This window comes from Nothobranchius furzeri, chromosome 14 (genome assembly GCF_043380555.1).
Source record: "Nothobranchius furzeri strain GRZ-AD chromosome 14, NfurGRZ-RIMD1, whole genome shotgun sequence".
NCBI lineage: Eukaryota > Metazoa > Chordata > Actinopteri > Cyprinodontiformes > Nothobranchiidae > Nothobranchius > Nothobranchius furzeri.
The window spans coordinates 45,516,916-45,530,530 of record NC_091754.1 but is presented as its reverse complement, the minus strand read 5'-3'; the positions used below and the strand labels follow the sequence as shown (position 1 = coordinate 45,530,530).

The 13,615-nt window shown below is 46.0% G+C and overlaps 1 protein-coding gene across 1 annotated transcript in view; it reads left to right on the top strand.

Moving 5' to 3' along the window:
* ptpn9a (protein tyrosine phosphatase non-receptor type 9a) overlaps positions 1-6,802 on the top strand; it is a 47,599-nt gene extending 40,797 nt beyond the window's left edge. Inside the window, exons 10-13 of the mRNA XM_015952209.3 lie at positions 3,212-3,290; positions 3,372-3,522; positions 5,832-6,039; positions 6,112-6,802. Coding sequence (XP_015807695.1) covers positions 3,212-3,290; positions 3,372-3,522; positions 5,832-6,039; positions 6,112-6,302 — 629 coding nt within the window. The 3' untranslated portion in view covers positions 6,303-6,802. The remainder of the gene's footprint in view (positions 1-3,211; positions 3,291-3,371; positions 3,523-5,831; positions 6,040-6,111) is intronic.
* Positions 6,803-13,615: the final 6,813 nt, after the last annotated feature.

Sequence of the window (13,615 nt, the reverse complement as noted above, 5' to 3'; positions counted from 1 at the left end):
GATGCCGCGTACACCTGGCAGACCCAAACGCATAGTGAGGGTCTGCTGGGAATGCCTGGCAGAAGAACCTGTCAAGACGGTCTTCAACTCCTACCTCCAGCAGAGCTTTGACCGTGTCCCAAGAGCAGTGGGGGACATTGACTCCGAGTGGGCCTTGTTCCACTCTGCGATCGTTGAGGCGGCTGTTGCTAGCTGTGGTCGCAAGGTGGCTGGTGCCAGTCGTGGTGGCAACCCCCGTACCCGCTGGTGGACACCAGAGGTTCCGGTAGCCATCAGGCTGAAGAAGGAGGCCTACAGGGTGTGGCTGGTCTGTGGGTCTCCGGAGGCAGCAGACAGGTACCAGATAGTCAAGTGGGGTGCAGCAGTGGCAGTTGCCGAGGCAAAATCTCGGGCATGGGAGGAGTTTGGTGAGGCCATGGAGAAAGACTATCGATCAACTCCAAAGAGGTTCTGGCAAACTGTCCGGTGCCTCAGGAGAGGAAGGCAGCAACTCGCTCACACTGTTTACAGTGGGGATGGGGAGCTGCTGACGTCAACTGGGGCTATAGTTGGATGGTGGAAGGAATACTTTGAGGAGCTCCTCAATCCCACCTACGTACATTCCGAGGAGGAACCAGAGCCGGGAGACCTGGGGATGGACTGTCCAATCTCGGGGGCAGAAGTTGCTGAGGTAGTTAAACAAGCACACAGCGGCGGAGCCCCGGGGGCAGATGAGATTCGTCCTGGGTATCTCAAGGCTGTGGATGTTGTAGGGCTGTCGTGGTTGACACGTCTCTGCCACATTGTGTGGTCATCGGGGGCAGTTCCTGTGGAGTGGCAGACCGGGGTGGTGGTCCCCATCTTTAAGAAGGGTGACTTGAGGGTGTGTTCCAACTATAGGGGGATCACGCTCTTCAGCCTCCCTGGAAAGGTCTACTCCAAGGTACTGGAGAGGAGGGTCCTATCGATAGTTGAGTCTCAGATTGAGGAGGAGCAATGTGGTTTTCGTCCTGGCCGTGGAACTGTGGACCAGCTCTATACCCTTGCAAGGGTGATGGACGGGGCATGGGAGTTTGCCCAACCAATCCACATGTGTTTTGTGGATTTGAAGAAGGCTTATTACCATGTCCCCAGGGGCACCCTGTGGGGGACGCTCCAGGAGTATGGGGTGGGTGGCTTGCTGTTAAGGGCCATTCAGTCCCTTTACCAGAGGAGCGTGAGTTTGGTCCGCATAGCCGGTAGTAAGTCGGACCTGTTCCCAGTGAGGGTTGGACTCCGCCAGGGCTGCCCTTTGTCACCGGTTCTGTTCATTACCTTTATGGACTGAATTTCTAGGCGCAGCTGTGGTGTGGAGTGTGTCGAGTTTGATGGCAGGAGAATCTCGTCTCTGCTTTTTGCGGATGATGTGGTCCTCCTAGATTCATCCAGCTCTGACCTTCAGCTCTTGCTGGGTAGGTTCGCGGCCGAGTGTGAAGCGGCTGGGATGAGGATCAGCACCTCCAAATCTAAGACCATGGTTCTCGACCAGAAAAGGGTGGCTTGCCAACTCCGGGTCGGGAGAGAGGTCCTACCTCAAGTGGAGGAGTTTAAGTATCTCGGGGTCTTGTTCACGAGTGAGGGTAGGAGGGATTGGGAGATCGACAGGCGGATTGGTTCGGCGTCTGCAGTGATGCGGACGCTGAGCCGATCTGTCGTGAAGAGGGAGCTGAGCCAGAAAGTCAGGCTCTCGATTTACCGGTCGATCTACGTCCCAATCCTCACCTATGGTCATGAGCTTTGGGTAATGACCGAAAGAAAGAGATTGCGGATACAAGCGGCCGAAATGAGTTTTCTCCGTAAGGTGGCCGGGCTCAGCCTTAGAGATAGGGTGAGGAGCTGACATTCGGGAGGGACTCGGAGTAGAACCGCTGCTCCTCCGAATCGAAAGGAGTCAGTTGAGGTGGTTTGGGCATCTGGTCAGGATGCCTCCTGGGCATGTCCTGCCGGCAGGAGGCCCCCGGGTCGACCCAGGACACGTTGGAGAGGTTACATCTCCAATCTGGCCCGGGACTGCCTTGGGGTCCTGCCGGAGGAGCTGGTGGAGGTGGCCCGGGAGAGGACGGTCCGGAGCTCCCTAGTTGGGATGCTGCCCCTGTGACCCGGACCCGGATAAGTGGAGGAAGACGAAGACGACGATCATTTACTGAGCCTGAAACAAGATGAAGTTTCTACTGATATTATGGACTCTTCTGATTCTTCTGAGTGGAGAAGATGAACAGAGGCATGGGGCTCATGCGCTCCACCGGCATCCATGTCTTGCGCACAGCCACAGTAACATCCTCAAAGCAGCGCCACCAAAATATATTTAACACACAATCAGTCATAACTGCTTTGGTGCTTTTTGTCTTTTATTCGTGGCTGAGGCACATCGCTGCTGTGCTCATCACCTGTGCTCCACGGCCAGGCAGCATTTTTTCTGGAGAACTATCCCGCATCTCCCTGTGGCAGATGCAGTATGAAAGACAGACAGGACAGGATCATAGTCAAATAATAAGAAAACAGGACACGGGAAAAATAATAATAATAGTAATAAGAAAACAAAACAAAGAGCTTGGAAAGGTAAATGTATGTAGATTTATCCCACTACATGTTTTAACGTTATAAAGTAATTATTATTTATAAGCTCATAATATTCATATATTCCATACAGTTCAGATCACCTTCAAAACTCCATCCCACCCAGGGCTGTATCAAAGCATTTGGGGGCCATGCCAGCGAGGTGTCCCTTATTTATTTTTGGGGAGTTAGCAATTCAAGTTCAACTGATGCTGTGGAAAATGACATTTACACTGAATAGCTAGCTGTGCTAGATTAATTCATGTTCATTGTTTACACAATAGACTTTTTCTAACAAGGTTTTTGAACAGAAACTGGATTTGATTTTAGGTTTTTCTCTGTTAAAGACAGTATTCAGTGATTTTACACACTTCAACAAGTTATGCACTTTCTAAATAAAATGAACCTCTTGTATATTTTTACATGTAAATTGCTTGCTTTTTCTGGAAAGAAATTATAATTAATTGCGATACATTTTTTTCAGATTTTTGATTAATTAGTTTATTTTAATTGATTCCCGGTCTTAATCAATATATGTGTCTGTGGTTTAAACAATATACAGTGATGAAACTAAACAGAATTACCCACAATCCACCTGGGAGAACATCTTAAAGCTGTGGCTCTTCTGTTTCTGTAGGACCACTCGAAAGGACCTATGGAGACTTCTGGAGGATGGTCTGGGAACAAAATGTTCTAGTTATTGTTATGACAACCAGGTAATTACAGTGAATAGTCACAAAAAAGGAAGTTGTGGTCTGAACTCATTGTCCTAAGTGCACCTTGTCCTCATGCTACAGGACAGACGAAGGGAGTCGAAGGAAGTGTGGACAGTATTGGCCCCTGGGTGAAGGTGGACAAGAGGTCTATGGACACATAGCTGTGGTGAACCAGAGAGTGGACCACCACACCCACTACAACCACACCATCCTAGAGCTGCACAATACAGAGGTACACAGCTCTACTTTACTTTGAGTTCTGCTCTTGACAAGGATCGAGTCACTAAAAACTTGACCATACATCCATTATATCACTAGATTAAATCTGGCAAATATCATTCTCAAATTAAGCCAAAGTCACTAGCAAAGGAGCAGGAGTTAAGCACCCGCCTTGTAACTGGAAGGTAGCCTGTTCCAACCCCGTTGAGTCTGTCACAGCCATTGTCATTGGACAAGACACAATCCTCCTGCTGGTGGTGGTTGGAGGGACTTCTGGCTTCAGTCAGTGTGTCCCAGGACAGGTGTAGCTACGATGCAGCTCACCACCATCATATGTGAATGACTGTTGAGGGTTTTGGAGTCTTCTGACTCGGAAGAGCACTACAAGTGCAGCTCATTGATCATTTTATTTACCTTGAGAAATATGAAAATCTTTTATAGAGAAAACCTCTAAATTAGGTTCTTTAAACAGTCAGTGAAAAAACGGGTGGGCTTGAATAAGCTTGGCTTCTGCCCACACCCTTTCAAACATGCCTACAACAATGTCATCTGGTAAGGTTTATTATTGATTTATGTCTTGTTAATTGTGATGTTATTGGCATGTTGGGAAAAAATAAGTGATGATGACGATGATGATGATGAGGAGGAGGATCTCCCCCTTGGAACCAACTCTGCTAATGTTTGGTGGTGAATCACAAGGAAAGGATCCCGGATGAGCCGCCAATATGTTATGACCTGGCTATAAGCCATAACCAACAAAAGGGGAAGACTCATGGAAGTATAAATGTGTAGTTTTCTTTGGTACAGCCATGTCTATCTCCTGAGCTTGCTGTGTTAGACTCTTTTTATTCTTTTCCTCTGGCAGCAGAAACTCGCAGCTGCCTCCAGTCAATGATCAGCTCGACATAGAAACAGTCAGCCATCCTATAAAAGGCTTTGGGCCGTAACAGAAACAGAAAGAATGAAATCACGAATACAAGCAGCCAAATTGAGTTTTCTCCACAAAGTGGCTGGGCTCTCTCTTAAAGATAGTGTGAGAAGCTCAGTCATCCAGGAGGGGCTCAGAGTATATCCACTGCTCCTCCACATCGAGGAGCCAGTTGAGGTAGCCTCCTGGATTCCTCCCTGGTGAGGTGTTCCAGGCATGTTCAACTGATAGGAGACCCAAACGAAGACCCGGGACACGCTGGAGAGACTATGTATCTCAGTTGGCCAGAGAACGCCTTGGGATTCCCCTGGAGGAGTTGGCCTTAAAGACTGGGGAGAGGGAGGTCTTGGCCTCCCTGCTTATGCTGCTGCTGCAGAAGTCCCAGTGATCTACTCTGTTCACCTCGCAGGGACTCACATGGGCTTCAACTGGCTAATAAACAAGGAAAGTAAAAAACAAAAAAATTAAAGATTCATCTTGATATTCTAAACAGTTTACCAATAAAAGATTGAAAACATAATACAGGCAAGTGTAGCTAAATCAGAAAAGTAGTTACTGCTCAGACAGGAAATCGAACCGGCCTAAGGTAATAGCAAAACAGCATGCATAGCAGGTGCTCTGTCCACTCACCCACAAAAGCTGTTACAAATGTTTAGTCACCTAACACACATATCCTGTGCCGGCCATTACACACATCTTCGTGGACAGGATGCATGTTTTTTATGGCGATGTGTTGTCCCCAACGCAGAAGTCGGAATATCCCCTCCGGTGGAGGTTAAAGCAGTCATGCGTGGCATGAAGGTCACATCCTCAACAACAGCATGAAATCCACTGCTCCATACTTGCAGCTTAGAGAAAGTGGGCATTAGTGACCTTCTTCCAGGGGAGGTGGGCACACTTAGGCCTAGTTTATACTTCATCAGCTCCACGAGGGAGAGACATGCACGCACTGACAGAGACGTTTTGCCTTCAGACTTCTCTGTCTCCTGGGGAGAGTTGCAGAGCAATTCTCCGCCAGGACAACAGAGGGCACAGCGCTGTTCTGTGGTATCCTGTCCAAGATAGTGCTATTGTGTTTATCTTGTTTTATTGTAAACACAATAGCCACACATTTTGAGTTTACTCTAAAAGGCTTTCCCAACATCATGTCCTTGTTTTAGACATTTTTCTGAGCTATGACACTAAAGGCACTAACTTGTTGATGAAGAATCAGAGTCCTCTGCTGGAACAGGTGCTGCGTAGCAGATACTCTGGTGAAGACACACAGTTTGCCTCATTTTTATGAGTCTGAACTATTCTGTGTGCTCCAATTTTTTCTTCTTTTATGAACTAGTTTTGATGTTATTACATTTGTAATTTATTAAAAGTATTTTGTCTGTTTATTTGCTACTCAGACATGTGAGCAGAGGAATGCGAGTCATTTCCAGTACCTCAGCTGGCCCGACTACGGGGTCCCCACCTCAGCTGTGACGCTTATAGACTTCCTGGGTGCAGTGAAGAGGCAGCAAAGAAAGATGGTGAAGGCTTTAGGCCCTCAGTGGTCTACCCACCCACTGGGACCTCCAATAGTGGTCCACTGCAGTGCAGGAATTGGTAGAACAGGTAATGAGATCCTACCTACTAATAGTATCTCAACCTTGGCTTTGTTCTAACAAGTGTTGCTGCTGTGTACAGGAACCTTCTGTGCCCTGGACATCTGCCTATCTCAGCTGCAGGACGTCGGCTCTCTTAACGTGTTTCAGACGGTGCGACGCATGAGAATGCAGAGGGCCTTCAGCATTCAGACCCCAGACCAGTACTACTTCTGCTACAATGCTATCCTGGAGCACGCTCAGAGACAGGGTCTGCTCCCATCCAATCAGTGAGCCACAGACCTTCAACATTCCACTTCTGCCTTCTGCTAATGCTGGAGCCAGGGGCTAAACAGGAACACGTCTTCCTCGCTGAGGAGGAGCTTTAAAACATCGGTTGGCCAAACGATGCACTCACAATGAAAGCTTGAACTGACTGTGATGGACTTGTTCACTGCAGAGGGCGTGATGTTTTGTTGTTGCTGAACTTATCTTCAAGAACATGGAACCGAGACCCAACTGTTCGGGTTCTGTGATGTTTAGAGGTCTATCTTGAGGCATATTTGGCATAATTAACTCCTATAAACCCTTAAAGGGGTATTTCAGTCATTTTTAAGTGTGTCACTGTGTAAACCTTATAAATACTCACCATCGTACCCACTGACGGCACACTGAGCAGCCTCTCTTTGGAGGATCGATGAGCTAATAACTGTTGAGCACAGCCAGGGCCAAAATAAATTTCTGACACCTAAAAACAGCTCCAACTATTAAACTTTTATTGCACTTAATACAAACAGTGTTTATTATTGTCATTTGTTTTGGGTCACACAGTATTTCAACAGAAGTATTCAAATTTTGGGGAAAAACCAGATCCCTAGGTGCACCAGAAGGTGCCACTTAGTAAACATGCTCTATAGGTTTATAGATTACAACATGCCCTGTAGGTTATAAATTGTAAATCGCCATGATGCAACACCAATGGGGGGGATATGGGTTTAATAAAATATGTTGTACAGATGCCATAAATGCTGTTCTAGGGTGGCATCAACTCCCCACAGGGAACCTATATCAGCGTAAATCAGCACTTGGATTTTGCAACAGGTGTACAACGATGGCCAGTTAGGAGAAGAAAACAGTAGAGGGGTGGGGTTTGGAAGGAGTGTATGTAGCAAACCATATGGCAGAGTGCTGAAGAACATAACGTTTAAGGAGCAAACATTTGGATGCTGATCTCTGAATGACATTACCATAATCTAGTTGACTGGTGGGGGTGTTGTTTCGCTTCCGTGCTTCATCCGTAGGCGAGGGGTGATGTTGTAGCAGTGGTGCTGGAGTTCCAGCAGTGGCTGAGCCTATGTAAGGAAAACACACTGAGATTGGTCATTTGCACCAATGATTTCCTTGCAGATGAATGGAAAGAACACATTCTGAAAACGAATTCTTGATTTATGTTAAAGAGCAAATTGCAGGTTAGAGACTCCCATGAACCAATGTTTAGAGAAGCATAATAGAAACTTGTTTTAAAAGTTTTTTTTTACATATACGTGAATTATTTAGGCTTTTAGTCATTTTTGTGAGTTTTTTTTTTTTTTTTTTTTTTTTTTTGCCAAACCAAGTGACGTCAGCTGAGGGAGTCCCGTTAGCTTAATCTAGAGAAAAATATGGATTCTAATGTGGCTCTGACACAGAGGAAACTTTAAATGTTTATAATTCTACTTTTGACGGATGCTGAGCCGCGCATCTCTTCTGGTGGTCGGTTCTGACCTGTTTCTGATGGTGAGCTGAGCTCCAGAAATCCGCATTTCATTTTTTAAACCCCACCATGGATCTCCGGAGCCCAGTGCGGACCTCTCTGTCCCGGTACCGACCGATGTGGGCTACAGAAGTCCATCTTTTCAGCTGCAGAAACGCCCTGAGGTACGGAGATAGAGGCGTTGTTTCTCTTATCTGGAAACCCGTGGACTTGATGTCCAGACATGCTGGAGTTGGTACAGCCTTCACAGACTATAGTTTATCAACATGAACACAATCCAACACTAGTAAACACACACACTGACTGGATAACGTGACCTCTCTACCCTAAAACTAGCCACTCTCCACATTGAGCTGAGGCAGCGCCGAGCTTCTAACTCCCTTTGGTTACGTCAGAGGTTCACATTTAGAAAAAAGAACCTTTTTAGAAGCTTTGCTGAGAAAGGTCATGTTTTACTAGAAAACTGCTGTTTTTAAACCAAATATCCACAATAAGCATTTCAAATAGTATTTTTGGACAGCATTTTATATGAATTAGAACAAAAAATTAACCTGCAATTTCCTCCTTAATGTTTATGTATTTAGCAGACTCTTTTTTTCCAAAGTGACTCATAGGCCTGTAAATCTGAATATAATCTGAAAAAAGGGGGGGGGGGGGTGTATTCCAAGGTATCTATATTTAGTAGGGTTGAGCATCAATTGAATTTGAACATTTCGAGTTCCAATTCCAGTTCCTTGTTTCGATTCCAATTCCTATCGATTCTCGATTCCGAGGCTATATCAGTCTACTTGACAAGTATGTTCTTGGCAAGTACGCCTGAAAGTTTGTTCTACCGAGTACAGGGGGATGAAGACAGCATTTGGAACAGAATCATAATCCGTTGTGTCATGGCAACAAGTGCTACGGTTAAAAGAAACAACCTGACATAAAAGTAAAAGTCTAGTTTGACCCTTAAAGAGCAAGTTGCCCCCTACCAGAGTATTACTCCACTCCCACTTCCTGTTTGAAAAATGCAACAACTGCTGTTGCCAAGCAGACCGAGAGGGCGGAGCCGCTAACAAATACACACACGCACACAGGCTCACAACGGCATTGTGACATCATATGGTATCAGCTAACGGCTGTGTCTCAATTCAGGGTCTGCATTACGTCACAGCGCCGCGACTAGGCCTGTCCCAATTTGAAGACTCTTTCAAATGCGGTCGACGAATCCGGCCTTCTTTTCGCCTGCATGAAGGATGGGTCTGGTGTATCCTTCAGTGGTTTACATTTCCCAAGATGCCTTGCGGGCCAGACGGCAGAACTTTTAAAAACAACGGCGGACAGTGAAGCGGGAGCTGTCGGAGAGGATTGCGCATATAAATGTCAGTATAAACTTAAACTGTTAGGTTAAGGGCTTTTTGTGATACATGAATGTTATTTTAGTTAGAAATGTTACAGTAAAAGTGCTTGTATTGCGGTCTCGGCTCGTATGTTCGGCCGCGCTCGGTGTCGTACTTCTCCCGCTACGTTTTCCCCCAGATTTTAATAGGAGTTTGTATTTTAGGGACAAAAGAGAAAACCACGGAATTTATTAAGCTTAGGGTGGAGATGGACCACATGATCACTGGAGCAAAGTATTCGGCGGCTGTGGCATGGAGGTACAATAACATCTCATATTTTAAAAACTGTCGTTTGAGTTTATTTTTTTCTGTGAAAACATGAAAGGAATAACCCGTTGTCCTCTTTTCCCTTCCTGTTTCTTTTCTTACATGTTTGTTAAGACTATTCTGGAGAAAATGGGCATCCAGGGGAAGGTGACAGCGATGACCAGCTCCTGGAGCTGATCAGGGAGGACTTGAGGCTGCAGAGGGAGGCAGAGCAGCAGAGGGCACAGGAGAGAAGGGAGTATTTTGACAGCTTTTTACTTTACTAGAAAAAATGGTTAATAAAGATTAAACATGTACTTATAAAAGAAATATCTAAATAAAATCAGTTCTGCATTAAACTCTTGAATTTTATTTTGGTTTACAAATGAGAATTGTTTACTAGAGGGTATCCCGCTGGGTCTTAAAGTCTTAAAAGGTGATAAATCGGTTTTGGTCAAATTAAGACCCTTAGAAAGTATTAAAAACTATTATCACATCTTTGCTCAGGCTCAGCTAGTCTAAAGTATTTTCTCTGAATTAGCTCTCCAACAGTCAAATAAATGATTAAAAAGCTAAATAAAACTTCGAGCTCCATCGTTTGAAGTTCCTCCTCCCTTCTGCTCAGCGGTTCCCCGGTTGCTAGGCGACGGAACGCTCACCGAGGGAGTGGCAGGAATTCATGAAGGCTAGGCCTGTCCAAATTCACAGCCGTTAACATCCGGTCTACTCGGCCGACGGAGGACCCAGCCCACGTCGGCCGAGTAGGCTGGGTCCTTCGAAGGATGCAGACCCTGAATTGAGACACAGCAAACGTAGGCCGGGTACCTCTTAGCCAATAGCGATGGCAGATTTAAATTAAAATGCAGTGCAGAGTTTTTACCTGACAACAGCACAACACTGACAGTTTTAGGCAGAAAATTAAAATTTTAACTAAGATGCACTAAAGTGCAAAACTATTGACTACACGTGTCTGCAGCACGATTATACATGCATTTATATAGTTTATCAGGGAATAAAAGTTGATTTGGGGGTGACTTGCTCTTTAAATAACAACAAATACATATTATTTGAATAGAGCTCCGGGAGTTGACGTCACTTCTCCCGGCTTTTAAAAAGGCATGCAGGGCTGTGGGATCTGGGGGGTTAACACAAAACAGTTATCAAGCGTAACTAAAATGATTCAGACTAAAGGAGACTTCATGCGTCATTACACAACGTTCATTTCTTGACATATAGGGTGCACATCAAAGCAGATCATCATCTTCACTAAATGGGACTTCACGCACTATTACACAACATTCATCTTGACATATAAAGTCATTAAAGATCATATCACAAAAGGGACTACAGTCAAAAAGTTTGATGAAGGGTGGTGAGTTATTTCTCTATGGTTTATCTGTAGTGAGTGCTGGTTGGAAGCTGATGCTTATGCAGCTCCAAACTTACCAGCCAGAGCAGGTGCATAACCATGGCCTCTTCCTGTTTGGAGGCTGTTCTTGGGCAGCTGATCTCCTCCCAGCTCGGCAGAGGTAAGCCAGTAGTTATGGGTAACGGGGTGAGCCGATCCGGGGGCTGGTTAACCTACGGTGCTGGCTGGGGGTTGTCTGTGTTGGTGGTACGCCTCGACAGCTCCGCCACCTGGGCTGCGTTGGGTCCCTCATTGCTTCACCTTGGCGTTCCTGGACAACTGGATCCAAGCAGTGCACCCCAAGGCTCCACACTGCTGTTTTGTTAACCCTTCTTTTTAAAACGGTATTTTAGCCCGCTGCTGGGCGGGGCTGCAGTGTTTAGTTGCCAGGGCAACCACTGGATCTCCCACACCGGATACATTTAATGGAGCCAGTCGGGGGATTTATTTAAGTTTTCCCTGTTTTTAACATAACGGACCTGTGTTGCACCTCCTTGTTAATTTAGTTTACTTTTCTTTGTATTTTATATGAATTGTTAAATAAAGGACATTACTGTATCTAAGAACACCAGTCTGTTCCTCTCATGGACGTAATTTTCACTTTAGAAGGGGGGGGGGACACGGGGGGGGGGGGGATCTTTACAGTATGCTCTAATGGGAAACAGCCTTCAACACAAACAGTTGTTTTCCGCTTGGTCCTAGAGCTCAGCCAGTGTCAATTTAATGTAGCATAATATTGTTTTTGGATGGTAAGAAGTGCAGGGGTCAAAACTTGACTTTGGAAAAAGTGGGAGGGACAAAATTACGTCCATGGTTCCTCTGTGGGTGCACGGGCCTACGTCCTTTTAGTTCCCTGGAGCCTACCGGCTCTGGGGTGGCGTTGTTGCAACAGTTTAACTTCTTAACATTCTAGTACTGACCCATTTAGCCACACTATGATAGATTATTTATTAGATACATATTCCATGGATCTCTGTTAAATTTCAATTTTAAGGACTGTTACTGACGCTGGACTCCCACTCTGGACCAAGACCTGCACACTCTCTCGTGTGAACTTTCAGGACCTTGGACAGGTTCTAATCTCAGCCAGGCATGCTGCCGTGCTCATCTCAGCATCCTAGCTGCAGGCCATCAGCTAAGAGCTGAAGATCCAAAAGACCGCATCTTGCCAGAGGTCACCGCATGTTTCAAAAATCAGGATTTTTGACTGTTCATGCTCCAGAAAGCTCAGGATGCAGCAGGAGGTGGAGCAAAACCAGAGATCAGATCAGATTCTCAGCGACCGCGCCCCCCACAAGGGAATAATCAGCAAGCATGATCCAAGCATGAGTGCACACACACACACACACCTTGACTAAGCAGCATACACCTCTGACCACACCCCCTCTCCTCACTGGCTCTCAAGGGCGCTGTCTCATTCAGACCACGGACAGCGACGCTCCGACGCGGTTCGGGACAACTCATCACCCCGGGATCTTCCACCCGAAGCCCCGGTCCGGATAACAATAAAATGAACAGAACCAAATAAAATGGCCTTAGAGGACTAAAGCAGACCCGACGAAATACCCAGATGAAACGATACGTTTCCTTTACCGGATTAACTAAGTGTGAGGAAAAGCAAATGATACAAGGCCCTTGCAAGTCTGCTGCGCGTATGTCTCCCCCTCACACCCAGTCCTCTCTCAGTTTACACCGCTGACAATATCAACGATGTCATCCGCAGACTCCGGGAGATGCCCGGTTCAGCTGTGAGAAGTCCAGGGCAGGAGGACACTTCTGAGAATAAAAATCATGAACCTCACTGGGTTGCAGGGATGGCATCAGAATATTTTCTCTGCAGTAGGTTAATAGTTGCTTAGTGCCAGTAAGCAGGTGCCAATTCGCTTTTTTTGTAATATAAAAGACCAAATTACAACTCCAAGCAAACTGGAAAACATATGGTTAAAATTAATACCAGATATAAAAGTTAAAGTATTTTTATTACACAATGAAAAAAGTGCACATTCATTAAAGTAATAATTTTATATTGTAATTGTTGTTACATCACTGGGGTTGATAAGTGGTTGCTTGCGTGGCCACATCTTGGTGTTGCTAGAGCAACACCAAGCTACTGCCTGGCCCTGCCCCTGGTGGGTGGGCACTCTGTCAAACTGGGTCCACCCAGGCCCACCCATAGCTCCGCCCCTGACTGAGAGTGAATATATAGTCTGGCTTGCCAGGCTAGCAGGAGACAGAAGTGGAGGTTCTCTTTGGGAGTCACGAGGAAGGACAGGATCAGGAATTAATCCATCAGAGGGACAGCTCATGTTAGATGTTTGGGAGGTAAAGACAGAGGACAGACTGAGATGGTTTAGACAGGACTAGAGAAGAGACAATGATGACACAGTTAGGAGGATGCTGAGGTTGCAGGCAGCAGACTAAACAGGGGAAAGAGGCTAGTTGATGTGAGGGCGGAAGATACAGAAGATGAGACTAAATGGGGATAGATGATTGGCTGGGGAGACTCCTGAAGAGCCACGCCCACAAAGAAGTTAAATCTTCTGACAGGAAACTGCTATAGATGCTTTGAGTCGTCCCAACATAAACCAGTCCACACAAGTCCATCGTAGGCTACAAATGTCTGTTTATTACAACTTTAAATAAAAGGACTCAACACATGCGTCTTGATGGTTATCAAAACACCAGGGGGCTGAGTCTATCTGCTGGGAACACCTCGGACGATGTCATCACAAGGAGGGGTGTGGGCAGTTATTCTTCACAAACGGTGCCACAGTAACAGCAGAGAGAGCAGTTTGTTTCTAAATATAAAAAAATCCCC